Source organism: Ciconia boyciana, chromosome 17, assembly GCF_034638445.1.
Source record: "Ciconia boyciana chromosome 17, ASM3463844v1, whole genome shotgun sequence".
NCBI lineage: Eukaryota > Metazoa > Chordata > Aves > Ciconiiformes > Ciconiidae > Ciconia > Ciconia boyciana.
Window position 1 is genome coordinate 10,177,050 of NC_132950.1, and position 21,909 is coordinate 10,198,958.

The following is a 21,909-nucleotide window of genomic DNA, read 5'->3' on the forward strand; positions in this document are numbered from 1 at the left end:
CAAGGTCAGACTTGCTAAAACGCTTTCCTGAACTGAAGCTTCAATCAATTATGCTAGAAAAAACTAGCCAGGACTACCCAGCTAGTTTAAATAGGTGCCATCTAAACTAGCATGTCATTTCTTGCGGGCTGGCCTGCTTCTGCCAGCACACAAGCACAGGATCCCTGCCAGGCTCCTCGGGACAAGTCAATGCGCACAACTGCCAAAATCAGAATCTACCACATTCAAAGGAGGCTGCGTGCACAAAAACTTACATTTCCACCTGGCAATGGAAATACAGCTGGAGTGATGGACAAGAACTCAGCGGGCATTGTCAGCACAGACCTTACATTAGAAGGTTCTTTAGTGGCGCAGTGTTGAATGGCAGTCTTTAATTTAGACTACTTACAAAATATATTTATTTTTCATCAACTTTCTTTTTGCTGGACACACATTTCAGTAAGAAAAGATTGTTAAAAAGTCTTCTGTACCACGCAAATCTAACAATGCAAAAGAACGATTATTTTATTTTTCCTGGAAAAAATATAATGTTAAATCTGAAAGCAAGTCTCAGCACTGAAAATAAATCATTAATTTAATAGCATTTTAAAACTTCAGATCACAAAAATATGAATGCAAGACATACAATTAAGATATCTAACTTAGAGCCTCCCTCCCTGGAGATTCAAGACAAAAATTATTTTACTAGAACTGATGGCTTATTTATGTTACAGCAGCAGTATTTGGACAAGGCAAGCGTTATCATTTTTACAACTACTTTTCCATAGTGCCCTTTAGGCTTGATAGCTCCCTACTATTGTTAAGGTCAGAGGACAAGTTCATAAAACCTCTAAATCATACATAACAAGACTTAAAAACCTAAGATATATCATTTTTTTCCCCTAGGCCTATGCAGAAGAATCATAGCACAGACAATGACCATCAGAAATAATGACCGCATTAAACAAGGCTTCATGAGAAATTTATGAAGCAAAATTTTTCTTCTTTTTTTTCTGGCAGTATATGAAGAGCCAAAAGACCTTTTTTTCCAGGAAACAAAAACAAACCCCAACGGTAAACAGACTTATTTTAAGACCTGACTCTGTAAGATCTTAAGTAATATACCTTCTTTTTTCCATTCTCCTCTTTTTATCTTTCTTTTAACTTTGCAAGAAAAGGCCTATAATGTTATATGAACAATCCCCTTTCAATGTAACATTGCTTGCCTAAGTACTTCCAAAACTAATTCTCAGGAACAACCACAGCTCAAACAGCATACTGGGGCTTTTGTTTGTTGTCAAGTAAAACATTTTATTTTCCTCTCAGGTAAGAAAAGAAAATAGCTTGACTACTGATTTGTCATTAATACCTTACTAACTTACCTGCAATAAGCATCATGAAGATAGGGGAAAACAAGAAAAAAGAAATTGTGTTTTCTTTTTTTAAATTCAATAAATGTGAACAGTAGGAAAAAAAATTTACAAAATAGTTAGAGTAATGATGTGTATGGGAGTCCTGCGTAAACACTGATTCCAGAACCAGACACTTAAAAATGAAACGATTTGATAGAAACAAACAAACAAAGACAGGGATATCTTCTGTCATAAAGAGAGTACAAAACACCAATTTAAAGTTTGTGTGATAATGGTATGGATTTTTCAACAAATGATTTTGCCTGACGCACTGTACTGTATGTTATTAGTAAAACAGTACATATGCCTCACAAAACAGCATCATGCTTGATTACATTTTAGTTTTGAAATTTAGGTAAAATTATAAGCTTTTATACTTAATATCCGACTTCACTCATCACCTTTTCTAAAGTGGAATTCAACAATTCACCGTATTTCTAGACAATCACATTTTCCAGCCACGTTATATATTAATAAATATAATCAGACTACATATACATTTCAACTGATCAGCATAAATCAATGTCAATTATGAACAAGTGTTAGAGACACAAAATGTGACACTTCACACTTGATGTTGTCAAAGTGTCACATAAATATGTTCTAAGGACAATATATATTTTGGCTTAATTTCAGTCCCAAATAGGACTTTATCACAGCTGTGGGTGTCTGTAAAAGTTTTTGACCTAGCAGAAGTTTCATCTATTTTTCATTTTCAAAAGCATAAAATACATTTTCCTGAGATTTTCATGAAAATGAATGCACATTCTGTTTCTGTGCAAACTATTACCTGCCCTTCTGCAACTGTCTCTGTATCAATGATAGTGATGATTCCAGGCACCAGAGGACTGCGACGAATGTTGCTATGAGCTAAAATTTCTTCTTCAGTTGCTCCTGAAGGCAGCGTCCCTGTCAGCTGCGTAACTACTTTCCCAACCATTGTAAGTCCAGTCTTTATCGTCTATAAAAAGAAAGAGAACCAATAAATAATGTTTAGGGCTGTTTTGTGGATCTATCTTGAATTTTTTCTCAACGCAATTAATATAACCAGATTGCGCACACCAGAAGCACACAAAACAAATGTTTTTCTAAGTGACCTATAAACTGCAAAAGGCTGTATGTAACAGAAATATCTTGAAAAAATTTAGCATCCTATCAATTTGAAGTATTCACCTTTATTTTGGAATTAAATGCTTCCAAAACATTCTTGAAAAAAGAAATATTTTAATGTAGTCTACAAGTTACAGTTTTTTCTTTCTTTAACTTTGTTATTTACTTATTCCCAGAGGTAGGGAGCATGGATAGTTAGAAGAATCAAATGATGAAGCCAAGACGGGTGCGTGTGGAGGGCAGCGTTACCCAGAGAAATACTTACAGCCCCTAATGGTTAATGCTGAAATAGTTATGTCTTCTGCACAAGTGCAAGAGACAAGGAATTTGGCCTTTGGTAGATATGACAGAGACATTCATTTGTTTCTCAGCAATTATGCCTTTTGCAGCATTAAAACTGAATACGGGACTCAAACCCAGCAAAATTAAAAATGCCATCCTCAAGGTACTAGAAAGGGTAACTCTGTAGAAAGTACACACGTACCCCATTACAAATAATGTGACTTTCCACAGTCTGCATGTTTTCCAGACGTGGGTTTGCAAACATATTCATTGCACCAGCTCTTATTATCTAAAGATGCTGAAGAATGTTTTAATGTTATTTTATTTGGAGAAAGTGGGAGAGTACACACAGTAGGAGAGATACAGGTTTTAAAAAACAAAACAAAACCAAAAGCACACCCACAAACAAACAACACACCACACCAACAATCCAAACTACAACTTTAAATATTTTCTCCTTGAATCAAGGACTGTGCCTTGTTTGCCTATAAAGAATTGAGCAGATTTATTATGCAATATAAATAAGAAATAGCAAAAGTGATCAGAATGGAGTGACACTATAACAAGCCAATTCTTAACTAAAAAGACAAGCTAAGCTGCCTGCTAAATTGAAAAGGAAAAAAAATGTACAGATCACAAGCTGAAACCAAGAAGCAGCCACAAATCAATTGCAACTGCTTTGTTTAGTGCTAAAATCTCAAACTGCAGTGATTAGAAAACACATTAGTGTTCATCAATTAGCAGCCAAACGTTTGTTTTAATAATTCATAGGAAATGACTTACACAAAGTCTGTTAGTGTGTTGTCAGGAAAACCTCTGAAGGGCCAACAGAATTAGGCGCCACACTGTATTGATGGCAATATCTAGCCAGGAAGCCTGATTAACCTCTGAGATGCCTCAGCTGATGTACTTACCCCATTAATGCTAATGGAGATACTACCACTTAAAATCGAGCCATGCCTTTATCATAGGAATGTCTTTGGGGTTTAAAGTCTTTAGTAATATCCTGCCATTTGTTTCTTATTATTTCTTTTTATACTCCAATACGACAAATGAGAATAAAACAAATTTTAACAGTGGCAAATTCAGAAGACTGAAAAACGTAATGTGAAGCAGATAATGATATCCGAGGAACAGACCTAAAATAGATCCAATGCCATCACAAGAACGCATTTCAACAGACACTTTCCTTACAAAAACTGACGAGGCAGTTTTCCGGCCAACTGTTAAAATCGTATAAAATGCACTGGTAGTTTATACGGCAGGAAAAAGAAATCAGTATAGAAGTACTAGATGGCAAAATACCTATGCAAGTTAAAAGACCAAGATTGTAATTGACCTGTTTTAGAAAATATCTTTAATAGTATAACTAGAGAAACTGGATGACAAAGTGCCAAGTATAAATTTATAGCTCTCTAGAAAAAAAATGAACATGCTTATCTAGCAAAATGAATTACCGTTACATGTTAGAGCAGACCGTGACTGCAGGACTACTGAGAAGTAATAGGTGTACAAAGATGTGGCCGAGGCCATTAGCTCAGCAATATCAGTGCAAAACCATTACGGCACTTACTTCTTTGTGCTATGTGTATATTTGCAAAAACTTCTCTGGTAATCTTTAACCTTTCCCATGCCATATCAGCTGTCCCCTCCATCCATTAGAGCTAATGACCTTGCTCTCACATAAGCTGTTAGTACTCATTAAGAAGTTATCAGGTAACAAGAGAAAACAGATGCAGCCTTTGCTAAATCACTTTACCACCATAGGATTAAAAGATATGGAGAAAGAATCAACTAAAGAAGTTATGAGGTGAGAGGAACTTGGTTTATAATTTGATGCTAGACATTCGACAGACCAAATACATTTTAAACGAAATAGGTTAAAGTTTGCACTGTCCCAGTTCCTTTGTCATTGATGGGAACCTGCCAGTGCATACTCAGTGAAATTTTCGTATAAATAAAATTAAAATACTTAATCCAGCTCCTTTTGTAAGCAATGATGCACATTGTGCAAGCACACAAATTATTTGTATGCTCACAGGTACCCTATCTACTGAAAAATAAGACTGTTCACATTCATTCAAATATAAAGAAACATATATTTAATTAAAATAAATGTATGCACTCATACCTCATTTAATTGAAAAATAAGTACAACTTTAATTAGATGAGAAAATTAAAATGCATCATTCAGCGCCTGTTAGGCTGGTTTGTTCCAGCAAAGGTCTTACATCCTTTTAGTGACAAAACAATATAGTGTTCCTGTTTCTCATAATAAATACATTTCACATGATTTATTTGTTTACAAGTGAAAAATCTATAGAAAGCAGAAAGAGATATCAAAAAGATATGCCCTGGTAATCAACAATATGAAAGCCTCACAGTTAGTTTGAACAAAATGAACATACAATCAATTACAGATTCAAGTTCAAACTAAATGTTTGCTGAAACGCTCATGTTTCGCAAAGATGTTTCACTTTCCTGCTCTTGCCCGTATTCTGAAAAGAGGGAGGACAGGAAAGAAAACCTATTAGGAAATCCATCTTAAAGAGCATGGCAAGTTTGACGGCTAGGAATACATCATGATGGAGAAGGTCTGCATGAGCACCACTTGAAGAGAGCGAGTTGAAACATGACTCACCCAGGGACATGTTGGGACCAAACCTCTCTTCAACAAGACGTACAAAAAAACCAAGCATGGAGACATAAGAATGTCTCTTCCTACGTCCCCTTCCTTGCTGCATCCAAAATGGATAAATATGGATAATTATAACAAGCAACTTTGCATTTGGATGCTTATCTCAAACCAAGCACCTGCGTATTGTCCCATCACTACTACTGTTAAGTAATAATGGGGTTTATTCTGAAAATTAGGCTGTGTCCATTCTACTGGTTTTGTTCAACTGGAGTGAAAAGATTCTTTATCCCATAAGGAACACCATTTTCATTTTTCCAAATCCAACAATTTTTATCTTTGCTAAACATTAACCTAAATCGAAATCTTGACACATTTTCTATTTCCAGAAGTTTTCCGCTTGGCCAAATTACAGAAATTATCAAAGCTTTTTAGAACATGGACAGACAGAAAGCCACCAAACAAATGTGGGGAAATGAAAATAAGAGACTGAGCTAGGAAAAAGAAATGCATGCGTTTTTTCCAGCAACAGTAGAAAGCAATGCTCTTGCAAGATGCATCTAAGGAGAAACAGGAAAGAGTTCAGTGTTCAAAATAAAATCCTTCTAGGAATTATGAATCAAAGGGGAAGATGACATAAAGGAATTCTTCATAATGTTACCAGAATAACAAGAGTTTTGGCACCAGTAAACAACACACTCCAACATGACCACGATTTTGACCTCGGTATTCTCGGTTAATGGGGGAGCTTCTGACTCCTAAGTTATTTGATTAAGGAGGAAATTTGTTTGCTGCATCGAGCATAGTACCCAGCAGTACATCACACTGAGGACAAACCCATCGTCCACTACCAGGACATTCAAAAACATTTCTCATCAAAGGGAATACCATTAAAGTAAATATTCTGTACTGCCACTGAGACCTTCTACAGAGGATCTGAAAGGTAATTCTCAAAAGTGACCCTGTTGAAATTACTCTTTGCTCTCAGCTTTACCTTTCTCCTTTCTATGAAGGTTCTTTCACTTCCTTCAGTAAGAAATTGGAACCCAAACAGAGAAAAGGCTGTAACCCAAGATAATCTGACAGAACAAGAACTTTTATGGAACCACTTCTGAACCAAAAAGCAGCAGTGCAGGGAACAGAAAAGGACATCCACTTTCAAAAAAGCTAATACCTCTGCTGATCAAAGCAAATGAATTACAAACCACTGCAGGCTGATAAGATATAACAGCAGTAGGGGTTTATAAATGAAGACTTATTTAAGCAGGGAGTCAAGTTTATGGTGAGGTAATGAGATGGACAAAGAGCAACAGATATTTGGAGTATATATTTGCCAACAAGAAAGTCAGCATTTCAGTTATCAGAGATGAAAACTTGCTAGATAGTAATCCAAGATTCACTGAAATCAGTAATAAATGAAACATTTCAGATTTAGTGTTGCTCACTCAGACATTAATAACAAATTAATACAGTAAGGCTGAGATATGTTCAAGAACCAAATCATGCAAATATTTAAAAGTATATTAGTATTAATCTTGTCTATTACAGTAACATCTAACAGCCAGTCAAGAGCAAAAGCAATGTGCTAGACAAAATACAAAGTAGTATAGAGATTGTGCCCTTATGATTATCCATTTTCCTAACTTTCACTATTACTTTATCTCCATACAGAGGCTAACAATCTTTTTCTTTCCTATGATTATGAACACATTTTATCTTCAGTAGCTATTCACATGATGCGACATCACTACTTCAGTGTTTGCACACGTTCAGCCTAATGCAGGAATTTCTGGATTGTGATCCTTGGCTAGTACTACTCAGGAGGTAAGGTTATCATCTTGGTCCTTACTGGCTTTAAAACCTAGTTATCCACGGTTTTTGGGGGCAAGGGCTATAACAGATGTCCTCCTTTTTTAGATTTTTTAGTCTGTTGAAATAAAATTAGACAGAATAGCGCTTAGTCTTCAATGCCTACTGGAATGCTTTGACAATCATTATAAGGTTTAAGAAAGCTTTGGCCTGTTGTTCTTCAGTCATGACTAGGCTTGGCTTTGGCAGTACAGTGATCCGTTTGTAAGATTTTACCACATCTGATCATAACTGTGGCTGATCACACTAAGCCAGTTGGTTTTTCAAACTCATCTGTGCTATAAAAAACATGTTAATGACACTGAGATTGAAGGAGTATGGGGAGCTTTTCCCTCGTTTTTATTTTTTTTGCTGATGGTGAAAGTATGCAGAGAGAGCGCAAATTTCAGATGTCTTCAGAAGAAGAGCAATTCAAGTTCTCCTCAACAATGTAAAAAACTGTGATTTTTCTCCTCCTCCAGCCACAGTGAGATTGTGTCCAAAGCTACACTGATGGAATATGTTTGTTTTTGTTTTGTTTTTACATGAGATGGCATGCCCTGTGTCTCTCTTTGTGGGTTCTTGTAACTGTTGTTTTCTTCAGTGACGCTGAGCTTTCTGTTCTGTGCTGTCATTTAATTCCTATTATTAGATTTGTTTTGTTGTGCATATCAGAAATGAAAAGGCTAGTGGTTACAATGAAAGCTTGTAATCAGCACGAAGTTTGCCAGACAATGCCAAAATTCACTTTGTGTGTGTGCGTGTGAGAAAAAGAAATTACTTGGCAAAATGTTGCAGGCAAGTCCTCAAGGAAAGGAGCTGGGGGGGTGAAATAGTAAAACAACAGTTCTGCATACTCTTTGGCTCGTTTAAGATTTTTCCAAGCCATGGTCGTCTTTTGATACTATGAAAACCCAGACATTTCTCTGAAAACAGAGGAATATTGTAATGTCATCTGAACTAAGAAAACCAGGCAATGGAACCTATATGTAAACAGTCATTAATAAACTCTAACCTTCAAAGAAAGCTGCTAGGTAATTAATTAGCTCCAGTACTGCACTGTCATCCTTCAGAGAGATTAAAACATATAATACTAGTGTGACTGAGTCCAAAAAGCACCAAGAACTCGTAAAGCCAGTTTTCATGATGCTAAAAGACTGAAAATTCACAATGTTGATTTCTAATCATGTAAACTTGTAATATTATGAACAGCCACTACACAAATCCATTTTACTACAATTTACCTCTAACAGGGGTCACTAATATGAATAGCTGTTTGCAATAAATAAAATGTAAAAAAAAAATCTGTTCAGAAGGACAGGAATACTTTGGGAAAAACAATGGCTACTCAGAGATTTGCAGGATCAGGACATGCATGGTGCTAATGCTAGCATGTTTCTTACTGTGTTTTCCTCTTTTGTGAATGGGGGGGCGATGACACACAGTACAATTCAGCAGGGAAACCTAATAATTATCTTACATGATAACCTCTCCCAGCAGCAGATGATGTACTCACTTTGGCAGCACTAATGACTGTGGCAGTGTAAGACTGAATGTTGTCTCCACAGGCTCCACCACGGGATTGATGGCATCGGATCAGCTACAAGAAGACAGACAGCAACCAAGTAACTACTATTAAACTACACAAACCCATAACCCATTACCATAGCTCTTATTTATCATGTACAGTGGTGTGTTTTTTCCTACAAATAGCAAAAAGCCCTGCTGAGACACTTAACCCCTTTTTATAATCTTCTGGGTGCCACCCAGACTGTCGCTTACTCAACTCCAGTTTTCAATTACAAGATGAGTAGTCACTAAGAATTCATAAACTTTGAAATGGTGGGATTTTTGGTCTGGCAGCAATACCACAAATAAATTTAAATAAATATAATCAAAAGCTTTAGCCATGTATATGTAACATTAAATATCAGACATTCTAAGAATCTGAGTGTGGCTTTCCCCTCCTTTTTGTGACTAGCAAGCAAAGAAATGACAAAGGAAAAGAGCTACTTTAAACTTTATGCTTAACAGATTAAAGGAATGGACAGGGGGTTTACTCTGTATTGCCTTCCTTCGAAATTAATAAATCAAAACAAAACTCTTCTACCTGCCATCAACCTACAAAAGCAGGTTTTGCCTTTGAACCCTAACATGTTCATACATAACATAACCCAGAATCTCTGCTTCTCACTAAATAAAACAGCAAAAAACTATAGATATTTGTTGCTTGTACACAGAACATGTTGCCTGTTTAACTGTTTTAGCTAAAAGAAAATTAAAAATCACTGTAAGATGTATTTGTTTCTACAGGCTTTCCTTTCCTGCTTATATTTAAGTATCTAAACAAAAATAGTTAAACTAGGGAGAAAGGGGAAGTCCACAGTGAATATACCTGGGAATACACAAGCCATTTAAATTCCTTTTGTGATATAATTCTTTTGCTGATCAGCGGCTTATATTTTTGGCAGCAGTTCTTTTTAAATCCCAGGCTGACTGGTTAAGTTTTACAAAACCACATAGGCGTTGCATTAAAGGAAAGGCAGGCCTGAGTTTGGAGAGAAATCAGTTGTGCTTGAAAAGGTGTAACACAAATATATTTCTAAAGCCTGCCTCTCTGATAATTTCTGGTTCAGCTCTAGAAACTGCTATTCCAGTCACAGGTGGAAAGGAGAAAAAACATCTGCTTTGAAATAAAAATAAGGCATTAGAAGCTGAATTTAAAGTTTTCAAACACTTCAAGCTTTAAATACACAACCACTTCTCTGGGCTAGGGCTGGGTAAAAAGTGTGATCATTTCTTTGCTTGGGATCTGTTTTCTTCTTCTGCCTCTAGATATAAGAAAAATTATTTCAACATTTTCATTTTTTTCCTGGAGCCTAACATTTTCAGCAAAGATGTTAAAAAGGGTCATTTTAATGCTATTTCCTAATCTACAAAGTGTATTGCTGTGTTGTTTCAGACAAACCCACTGGCTCTGTCCAGACTCAGTTTCCCCAAACAGAATTTAGGAAACCTTACTTGCCTACCTTTCAGAAGTGTCTATAATTAAGTGCTTTAAACTTTTAAAATGCAAAAGGGATTGATTATTGAGTGACCTCACTGAAAACACATGTTGATAGCTGTCTTCTCTGCCTACGCTACTTACATATTTATGCCTTCCAAGTTCATGAGCTTAAATCAAACGTGCAGAGCAAAGATATGACATATATGAATACCAAAGCACAACCAGTGTGGGTCAAAGATTAGGTCTGTCATCACTATGAAAGTCCTCTTACAGATCACCTTTTTCACATACCTTTTTTCTGAGACTTTCTTTTCTTTTTTCCCCCCATATATACAAAAACCAGAATGAAATCTAGAAACAGAGAGAAGTATTTTTTGAAATTAAACCTTTCCTTACCTTATTTTCTGCATAAGCAAGCCAACGGCTTCCAAGAGCAATAGGATTCATGTTTGGCCCTGGGCAAGGATAGCAGCCTGAAAAGTTTTAAAAGGCAACATTAAGAAATATCTTAATGACTTCTTACAAAGAATTTTCTTTATTGCCAAGAAAACAAAAAGTCTAAACAAAAACCTTTCAATTGCTAATATCACTCAGTAAATGCTTGCATTTCTATTCCTAAAGATAAGACTGTGGTTAGATAAGCTATTTTGAACAGTTAATTATGTGTAAATACTCATTTCTCCTTATGTTTGCATTTTTTTAATGCCATTTTGATACAGTGGGGTGAGTGGGATATTTAAAAGTTTGACTGGATTGCTTCTGTACCTTCACATTTTAATTCATTTTACTTGATTGATGTCTTTCTATTGGTCAACAGTTTCAGTTAGCTTCAATCTCTTCTAGATTTTTGTGCTATGAAAGGGTGAATTGTGCTTTTGGTTTTGTTTTTAATAATTCTATATACAAGTCCTTAGCCCCTCAAAATACTTTTGCACACACTTAACTTTACACAGTATGCGAATTTTTATTTCCTTTAAAATCAATGGCAATTTTTCCATCGGTCACCTCCTTTTCATTATCTTTATATTATCATTAAAAATAGATATATACACACACGCATCAAGATGAACATAAAATAGAGAACTATTCCTGAGGATTAAAAGGTGAAAATACCTATAACAGAAAGCCACTGAAAATAGCTGTGAATGAAAATATGGCAAGGCTTAAAATGAATCAGGCCCATGTTAAATGCATTTTAATATATAAACTCTGAGTTAAAAACAAACAAACAAAACCAAAAAACAAACAAACAAAAAAACCCACAAAAATCCCCCCCAAAACAACAACCAAGAATATCACACTATTAACTATTAAAATTAAAAATACAGACTTTTAAATTATTGAAAACAATTAGATAATGCTTAAACACAAACGAAAAGCTTAAGTAATCTACAATTAAAAGTAGCATGGTGACCCTCATCCTAATTGCTATTACTGTCCTATTTCCAAGTCCTGTTTCCCCTCCTTCGTTTTTCGTCATTTTAGATTAAGCTCTTTTGGGGGGACGGCTGCTCTTTCTACATCAACACGTAACCCTTGCCTGTATTTAGCGCTCAAATCCTCCTGACGTATCCGAACTTCAGTATTCTAGCCCTGACACTGTCAACGGCCGTGCTGTGTAGTTCCAGCAGGCTGATTTCAGTGGGATCCTTTGGCAAGGTAAGAGCCTGGAAGTTCAGACATATGGATGAAGCCACAAAACTGCTTACTGATTAGGGTCCTGATAACAAGATTTGAGCCCGAGTGTTCAAATTTAAGCTAGTAAACTAAGGCCTTCAGGCACATGCATAACGCCATTTACTAGACCTCAATCTGTTCTAAAATATATATATATATATATAAAAGAAATATTGCATAAGGGGGGAGAGAATGAGGGGAAGGAGGGGACTGTCAAGCAAATGGTTAATCTCCATTTTCATCAGTTCTTAGGCTAATACAGACAATTCAGTAATTCATATTCTCTCACTGGTTGGCCAAGAAACAAAACGTTTAAAAACTTATAGACATGTGTGTCTCATTTAAAGGAGCCCTGGTTAGCTGATCCTGTATCACAGGCATAAGGAGCACTGAGATCAGGCAAACAGCATTTTTGAAGAACACATATAATCAACAATGGCAATTTATTGCAGAAAATCCTACACTGCATTCTGAGAAGCAACACATATATTAAAAAAAAAAAAAATTACAGCTAGCTAAGCTTCTATTTCCCCAAAGTCTCTTGTGTCAGACTCTTGGATACTGATCTGCCAGCCACAGTGAGAAAAAGCAAACCTATTCACCGCCTTCTTTTTGCAAGTATCAGGGTCTTTTCGAACAGGCCCCCAAATTGTCCAGAACATTTAGTGAGGACAGCAGGCTTTTAAAACTTTAATGGCATTATTCTCAAGGCTTGCAAAATGGTGAAAAAGGTGCGTGGGAGGGTGTTAACTACAGTACGTAGGTGTAAGCTTAAACTGACATTTGACAACGCTTAAAGACACATTTGATGGCATTTCGTTGGGCACGTGCAGAAACCGCTGCTATACTGTTCATGCCGTCTCAGATAAACAGCTCCTTATTTCATTTTTTTAGAGAAGAGCGGTAAGAGTATTGCAAAATTCAAAAGATCGTAGAAAGCTATTTCAAAGGTCATAAAGCAATGGAAGGAGAAAAGCAGCAATTCATCCAATTAAATCCATCTCAGGCCAGGAAAACAAAACCAAGTGAATATTTTGTAAGACCTTATCACTGCCTTGATCTCAGGAAGGAAAACGAATTCTGAAGAGATGATGCCACAATTGTTATTGCATTCCAGAAGTGCATAAAATGTGGGTAGCCAGAGCCTCTTAAGGAAAAAGCAAGCAAAAAAAGGTTGTAAATACAACCCTAGGTAGTAAATACAAACGTGTTCTTCCGATGACATTATAGATCAGGACCAGTAAGGTTTTAATGCTGACTTCTGCTTCAGCAATTCTTCCCTGGGTCAGTAAAGACACTCAGATCCCTCAAACTTTATTTATTTTTCTTCCCTTTTATGTATAAAATATATCATTAAAAGCTGTCAGATGATACCCCTCATCATATAAATCACTACAGTGACTTTAGAAGCAGTCACTTGCATTTCCCAAACTCTGGAAGCACCTCGTAACATCCTTGCAGCAGAAAACAAAAGGAGTATGAGCCAACAGATGCACCGTAATGACGAACCCCAAGCAATTCAACAACCCATAACAAAAAGAAACATCTTGCTTGGAAAAGGGAGCTGTTCTCAATTACTTCAGTGAACTGAAGTAAATTACGAACTGCAAAAAGTATTGTTCTTCAAATAAAAAATTAATCAAATAAAAAGTGTAAAGTTATCTTAGAAAACCTGCAAATGCCTTCCCCAACCCCACTGTCGGTAGTTTGTTCCATGAACAGGACTCAGTCAATCAGACACAGCTCCACACACAAATCAGCCAACGCTAATAATAACCTCCGCAGAGGTCAACAATTCAACGCGGTACTAAACTCTACTCTCCGATATGAAAAACAGCGTAAAAAAAGAGCTATTTCCTCCCTTTCTTTTCTTTGCAAGTCTCTGCATTTTGGAAACTTGCAGCAGTACAAGGATAAACAAAGGGTTATACTTTATGGGAAGGAAAAGCAAATTGTTTTTCTGCTTTCCAAAAAAACAGCTGGAGTCAGCAGAACATCATCTACCAGGCAAATGAAAAGACAGACACAGCGTGACCTATCAAGCTCGGCCATCCAATCGTTACCAGCCTAACTCTCTTAAAGATTAACTTCTATTTCTACTAAACTTCAAAACAACTGAGGAAAAATCCATTCTAAGCAACAACAGCAGCAATTTTAGCATGTTTACAATAGCAATGAACATAATGAGAATGCAGAACTAACTGTCAAGAAGAGCAAAGTTTCCAAGTTTTAATGACAGTATGGAGAGGTCATCCAAGAAAAGATCACTCGGGGAAAGTCCTTCCAAAAGTACAGCAAATCAAGCAAGTACTAAAAAACATCTGATCTTAGAATAAGCTTTACTGGGACTATCAGCCACAAAAATATAGGTGAAAACCTCCTGGAAACTATTTAAAATGTTTTTAAGTACACAGTTTCTCTCTCTCTCTGTGCTTCCTAATGACACACAGAGGAAATGCACTACTACAAAGCTGTGAAAAGTCAAAAGTAGAAAAATACTTTTTTTGAAAGTCTGAATTGAAGTTTTTCTGCTAACTTGACTAAGTTCCTACGCCCAAGAACTCCAACCGGTGCTGGCCTAAGCAATGCTGATGAACAAGAAAGGGGCTCCAGGCTCCCTCCGAACAGGGACTTGGCTAACAGCCGAGGATTTCACGGGCAGCACCCCGGTACCTCATATTCTGTGCCTTGGTTTTCCCATTTCCAAGATGCAAGTTTTACCTGCATCGAAATGGTACCATAGGCAAATTCTTTCACATTACAATTTCTTAGTTTCTTCCCATCTTTTTTTTTTTTTTAATAACTGAGTTATAAAATTGTAATCTGAAGTCAGCATGCAGTTTGTGATTATTTGGATTCAAAGATGGTTTTAGCTTTCTTGCTGCTGTGCTGACTTTATATATTTGATTTTACTGAGAATACAGGAATCCGAGAAGTTACTTAAGGTTCTCCAAGGAGCTATACAAATGTTTGCTTAATGAGTGAGCAAAGAGAAATTTCACATTATTTTTCTATTCCTTTTATGAAAATCTCTACCACCCCTTGAAGATTCATATCTACATGCCTATGAGAAACAAAATCACCTCCTCTACTCGTTCTGGAAACTCACACAAATACGCACTTCTCTGACTCTAGATCCTTCCATTGATCTATGCTCCCACAGAAAACTAAGGCTCCAGTCCTTTTCTTACATTGTTTTTAAAAAGCTCATCCTCTAGCTTCAGTAATGGCAGTGTGAAGACACAGACAGCAGCCAAGAAGAGAAAAGCAACACATTCCTCTCCTCCCACTTAGCTTTTAAACAAACAGCGCATTGGGAAAACACTGTTAAGAGGAACAGAGCCATTAAAAGTCATGTCAGCTATAACAGAAATTAAGCCAATCAATCACAAAACATGCCACTATGAAAAGTTGAACCATTTGTATTGGGGCAGCTCTTCAGCAAGCTCCACAGCTTTTTCATGGGGAAAAAAGCTTAAAAAAAAAATATATATATATACACACACACACACATATATGAGTATATATATAAACTCAAAAGCCCAGTATAGGATGGGGAGTTGAGGGCTAAACACTTCAGGGATTCCTGATATCCATAAAAACTTGGCAGTTTGGTATTTCACATCCAAGCACACAATCTTTGGAATCCCAGAGGCAATTAAAAGTCTATAGACATCTAACCTTTCCACAGCTCAGTTCTTCAGGAGGACCAGAACTGTGCATCTCCGTTACCCATGACACTGCTACAAGTCGGATGTGGTCTATATATGTGCCCTTCTCGTTCACGAAGTATGGATGATGTATGTGCTCTAAGGGACTCTGCATATATAGCAAATATAATACATACCAACATGACCTCTTTAAAAAAATATGCAATGGAGGTGGAGGACCAGTGCTTTAATAACAATTTTTCCCCAGAAGTGCGCATTATCGTAGTTAAGGCTGTAATTTTTTCTCTTGGTCCTTCTTCAGAAACATCCTACACAGCCCAAACGGCTCCATTAATGAAGAGCTAAAGACGATCTTATCATGGCAACGTATTCAGACCTCAATATGCACTAGAAGGCAACGCTTCTCTCTAGAAAAATCTGACGCTAACAGTCAGAACTTGTCTGAGCGAAGTCAGACCTTATTTTCAGTTTACATAACGATGTACTCACATCTGAATACGGCTCCTTACCCAGAGTACAGCTATATTTCCTTCTCAGACCTCACTAAAACGCATTGTAAAATGACACACGGTAAACTGTTGCAAATTAACGTGTGAATGAATAAAGCTAAAAGAGAATGAGAAAACCAAGTCAGAAGCATCCAGAACATGGCTTTTCTTCAAAGACATACCAACACACTTATTTTAAGACACTACCGGTTGTTTTTTAATTTCATAGCATATTGTATTGCAAGAACTCTTATTTTCTACACTTACTTTTATAGACCAGAAAAAGAAATAAAAAATTAAAAAAATCTGTTTGCGATATTTGCCAGGCTTTCATCCCCTCTATCTTGACTTTGTTTTTACTTTTTAATGAAAACCATTTTAGTAAGTTGCTCTTTTCTGTCTTTTTTTTTCTGACAGTTTAACAGGAAAGCTTCCTTTTTTCCATAATTTTCACTGCTTTCTTTTCCCTAATTCTCTCTGATTTCCTCTGCACTGATATATACTCATCACTTTTTGGTACCAGTTATAGGAATTATCCTCATAAGTACTGTAATTATTTTTTTTTTAATGGATATTCCACACCTTGTATCTGTGAGGAATGCATACTAGTGTTGTCCAGTTTTATTTCAAGCTACTTCTCTGTGTGAGTGTTTATCAATACGTGGGTATGGGCAGTACTATTCTAAAATCTGCTCAGGATTCTGTCTCTAATCCCGAACCATGGAAGACATTGCATCGCTTTCGAGTATGACGAATATGGCATTGGGATAGGATACAGCCAGCAAACACAAGGAACGCTGGTCAGCCCAGAGATCTCCAAGGCTAACCTACATCCTAAGGCAAAACTAAGTAAGTGAAACCTTGCTGAGAAAGCAGATTACTGGACAAACAAAGATTTTTCTGTTTCAGTGTGTAGAGAGGTTCATTAAAGATTACATACGCCATCTTAAGTGTATAGTGTTTTTAAACACAGTTTTCTGAGCAAATTCCAAAATGCGTAACTCTTTTCAGCCAAAATTATTTGCCTTTAATCGTTTGAGGTTTTACAGTGATACCTGGCAAAATCTGTGAAGCAGCGGTATTGTGTATTTTTAAATAAATAGCTACAATAACCCACTAAATCTATGCTACTTTTCCATCACTGGATGTAGCTTATAATCAATTAATTTATTTTTTTTCCTAGGTCTTATGAAATATACAACACTCTCTAGTAATGAAATTACAAAACTACATTCTTAAGTCTTGCAATCCAAAGCAGCCAGAAAACAGATTCATGACAGAGAGCATAGAAAGGGTATATACAATAAATAAAGGGTAGAGTAATACTGTTGTTGCAAAAGCGTTGTTTATTCCAAGGAAAACAAATCATACAAATTGTTTCATCTAATATTTTTTGTTTGTTTGGGCTTTTTTTTTTTTTAGCATCACCAAGCAAACCAAATTTATTTGTTTATAAACTGTATAAAGTAATATTGTTTATAAATTCCTCTGGGTTCCTTCTAGATGAAAGGCCCTATGTAAATGTTATTACTCTCACACTGTCACATACTTTCCAAAACTCTTCTATTGTTCTTGTACTTCCTTCTGTTTAAGTATCACCCATAAAAACTGAGCAAAAGAGCAAACCAGCAGGATGCACCCCACTGTGAAGTCATGCTTGCCATCCAGGGCCTTTTTCTTTTCTCTTTTAAATCAGAGAGGCATTATCACTACTAACACACTAAAAAAAACCCTAGAAACAAAGTGAAAAAGTAAAGCCACAAATGCTACATCTACTGTCAGCGTCCCCTCCTTGCAGGGCAATATTCATAATACACGTCGTGTTCACGACAGACGTAGCCCGGCAATGAGTTGCATCTTGTGCTAGCCTCGGGCGGAAGAACGGAATTCCCTCACACAAGCTTGGGGAAGGACCACAGATTTAATTAGTGATCGTCATTATTATTATTGCTATTATTGTTGCTATTATTATTATTACTACTACTACTATTATTATTATTATTACTACAGAGACCTCCTTTCCCTGTCAATTCTATCATGGCAGTTATAAGTATTTTACTGTTACTCTATAGGTCTAAGACCAATACCAGAGCTTTTACTAAAAATATCTGTGCCCTTTAATGTTTATTAGGCTTGGTTGTTTAATTTAGCACAAATTTGACTGATTTCAGAACAAACTATATTTTAATCTCAGGTTTACTTTCTTTTTTTTGTTCAGATAATTGGACAGTGATAAATAATAATCATGTAACTACAGAGGTTGTTGTTCCTGTGCAGGACAATGTCAGTAAGATGGCTTTGTTTTGGCCTTTAACGTTAAGGATTTGGGCGCTTTAGATAAAAATAACTCACACAGAAACAAACAGCATTTCCTGTTTTACATATAATTTTAAAACCTGTCAAACCCAGGAGATATGATAGATATACATCTTGGGTACCAATGCCCTGTTTCTGTCTTTATGCAATTTTTCTGTTGTATTTACACTTTCCTGCAATACAGCAAAACACCCTGCAAGCAACGAAGACATTCATTTCCATAAATCTACCGCATTGCCCCGAAGACCTTTTCAAAAAGTATTTCAACATTATCCTGTAATAGTGATACGCCGATTCCCACATTCAGGAAAAAAAGTTCTTATAAACAACGCTGTTAAAAACTAAAAGCCAGATTAAATCAACATTTCTCAGCGAACACAGTTACAAATTACATGAAGGGGTGTGTGTTTATATATACATATATGTGTGTGTGTATAAAAATAAAAACTGCTTATATACAATTCACAGGAACATACTTGGCTTCTCTTCACTGATCGAGAAAAGATTGTGAAACAGGAGCTCGCTTCCCACCTGCCTTAAGGACTTTTGCTCTAAACCGAAGAGTCTCCCTCCCCAGACACAGGAACCCTATCAATTATTCTACCATGTGGGATAGCCGGGATAAATGCCACTCACTGATCACAGCTGAGAAGGGAAACGTACCAACAGAACTTCTTGAAGAATGTAACTCTTCAGGCATTAAACCTTTTCATAAGACATCCAGTGTTTTTACTTCAAAGCAAAGAGATCAAACTGCTCCCTGTGTGCCGATCAGGGAAAAGGAATTCTAACAAAGCTAACAAACGTACAAAAAAGCCTAGATGATTTCCAGATCAGACCTGTGACAAACTGCAACCACCATATTATTTCTTGCACATGAATGTCAGTGAAAACAGGAATACCAAATCCAAATTGCAGATTAGAGTATCAAACACCGCTTGGTTTGGGGTTTTTTTATTTATTTTGAGAGATGCAGGTGGGGTGCATTTAACATATAGTGAATAATTTTTGGCTTGTGGCTAGGCAAGTCTTTTGAGACTTTATATACAATAAAGTACTCTGACTAAAATCTGGAAAATTACCTCTTAAGGCTCTAGCTGTACAGCATCAATAGAAATGTGGTGCCAGCTAATGGCTGCAATAACTGTCTTCATCCCTAGAGAATACTGGATGGGGAATACATCAATATGAGGAGTGGAAGGGCCAGAGAAACTGAGCAGGCACTAGTTATCGGACACAAAGATGATGCCACATGCATGATGTTATCTGTGATAATCTTTACTTAGGGCCCAGGGGGTGGGAAGGATATTCTTTACAGAGAAGAAAGTATCCATCAGGCCATATTCATAATCATCAATGTTCCACTAAGTAAGCATTTTTGGAGAAGGGTTGAGGGAGCACTGATGTAATAGAAATCAATGAAATTCAGCTTTTCTGCATCTATTGTTTAGAGCAAAGTAGGGAAAAAAAAGCCTGTACATCACTTTCATTTCTGATCATTCAGTCATATGCAGTATTCAGAAAAAGACTCTGCAGGAAATCTTAAGTGAACCGCAATAAAACTCTTAACTATTTAAAAATCTATTTAAAATCCACACCTTGACATTCACAGCTACCAAAGGAAACACATTCTTATTATAAGCACTAAATGAATTTTTTTAGTTTGGCCACGTGAGCACTTAAAACAGCGCAGGATGCGAAATCACTGTTTGGTTTTATGTTTATCTTCCCCTTGATGCGAGTCCTTTCTTAACAAAATGGAGTTGGCTCCAAGCATAAGCACAGTAGAGAACAGAGTGCCGTATGAACGTTACTGCCACGAGTTCTTTGCAGACTGATGCTATGCCTTTCCTTAGCAGACATTTAAAAATAAGAATACCACACAGGGTAGATTATAAGATACGCTGGTAATTTTTCTACAATTTCCACAGTATGTTTTCCGTTCAAGTTTAAGCACCTGTCTTAAATTCACACACCAAGACTGGAGCACCTGTACACTGAGTTTTTGTTACAAAAGGCACAAATAATATGTGCTGGCTCTCTGCCAATCAAGTCAAATCAGCACATTTCCATCCAATCACATGCAGAAAAAAAAAAAAAAAAAGATTAGTACTACCTCAAATTTACTCAAGAAAAATCAGGAAATGCAGGAGTTAAACATTCCAACAGCAGCACGAACTTGACCATGTTCTACATCCTGAATATTTTATGGTATATTTATTACAACAATATATTAAGCTACACATTCAACCACAAAAAACAAAAACAGAAAGACAAATACTACTCATGTGCAAAACAGCTGCATTAGCAGTGCTGAGGAACACCGAACTTCAGAATTCCTGACACTGTTTTTAATTGTACATTCTGCATTTAATTTCTATGTATAAATAGTCAACAAAATGGACAAGAGCTTCTGCTTAATTACGTTTGCTTTGTAGCTGTCTCAATGAGGTTCTAAGGCTCCCACACCACTTAGTTGATGTGGATGGAAGATGTGATTTCCACATCATCACCAAATCTTCCTGAAAAAAATATTTTCTTTTTCTACACAGTGGTTTACACGGTAACAGAAATGTCTTCAAAGAGCTAGTGATCCTAATTTAATATTTTTGACCCTTCATGCCATCACTTCTGACCAAAAGCAGTCAGATAACACAGCTGAGAATCTGCTTCATGATGAAAAGTTCCCTGGGCAGCCAGTGACATTCTCACTGCCACTGTCCAGCTGAGGTGCATCGGGATGGATCCAGACGGGACGCCGGCTGACTGTCCTGCAGAGCAGGGATGCTCCAATAATGCAAGCAAAGAGGCCTATCAGACCTTTTGCCAAGCTTCCTTTTCAGGGATTTCTACTTTTCCAATTTAAACTGACACTGCCCTTTCCTAAATTAAAATAATAATAATAATAATAATAATAATAATAATAATAATAATAATAATAATAATAATAATAATAATAGCAGCACAGCAAGAGTCCAGTTGCTGGCCAGTTGGCTGACTACCAAAAAAAAAAAAAAAAATCTATGCAGCTAACTAGGTAGCTCATTTACATCAAATTTCAAACACAGAGTAACTTAAGCCTTTAAAGATATACTTTTAGGTCGAAGAGATTTCAGCACATACGAAATCTGAAAGCTTAGACAAAAGCTTTACTGCAGCCTTCAACATGCCAGAGCATAACACCCGCTTGATAGCATAAGCTATTAAGTGAAACAACTAAGCTTCAAAATCCTCAGGACAACTATTCACCAGCACAGGTCCAAGAAACCCACTCATCTAGGAAAAAAGGACACGTCTTTTTGCCCAGTCACACCCCGTCACTGGCCACCGGCAAGCCGGGGAGGCGACAGGGGAAGGGCCCTGGTGGCGGCAGCTCCAGCCGTTTGCTGAGCCCCGCAGCTTTCCGAAATGGCCAGTACAAAATGAGGGGTGTCTTCAACCGAGCTTTGGAACCCCAGAAACAGAACAAAGTTTGAGAACATCT

The 21,909-nt window shown here is 36.7% G+C and overlaps 1 protein-coding gene across 13 annotated transcripts in view; it reads right to left on the reverse strand.

Moving 5' to 3' along the window:
- BCAS3 (BCAS3 microtubule associated cell migration factor) overlaps nucleotides 1-21,909 on the reverse strand; it is a 375,222-nt gene that overhangs the window by 294,877 nt on the left and 58,436 nt on the right. For all 13 annotated transcript variants that reach the window (XM_072882059.1, XM_072882067.1, XM_072882058.1 and 10 more), the window contains exons 10-12: nucleotides 10,670-10,746; nucleotides 8,783-8,866; nucleotides 2,182-2,352 (exon numbers count right to left, since the gene is read on the reverse strand). In XM_072882059.1, coding sequence (XP_072738160.1) covers nucleotides 2,182-2,352; nucleotides 8,783-8,866; nucleotides 10,670-10,746 — 332 coding nt within the window. The remainder of the gene's footprint in view (nucleotides 1-2,181; nucleotides 2,353-8,782; nucleotides 8,867-10,669; nucleotides 10,747-21,909) is intronic.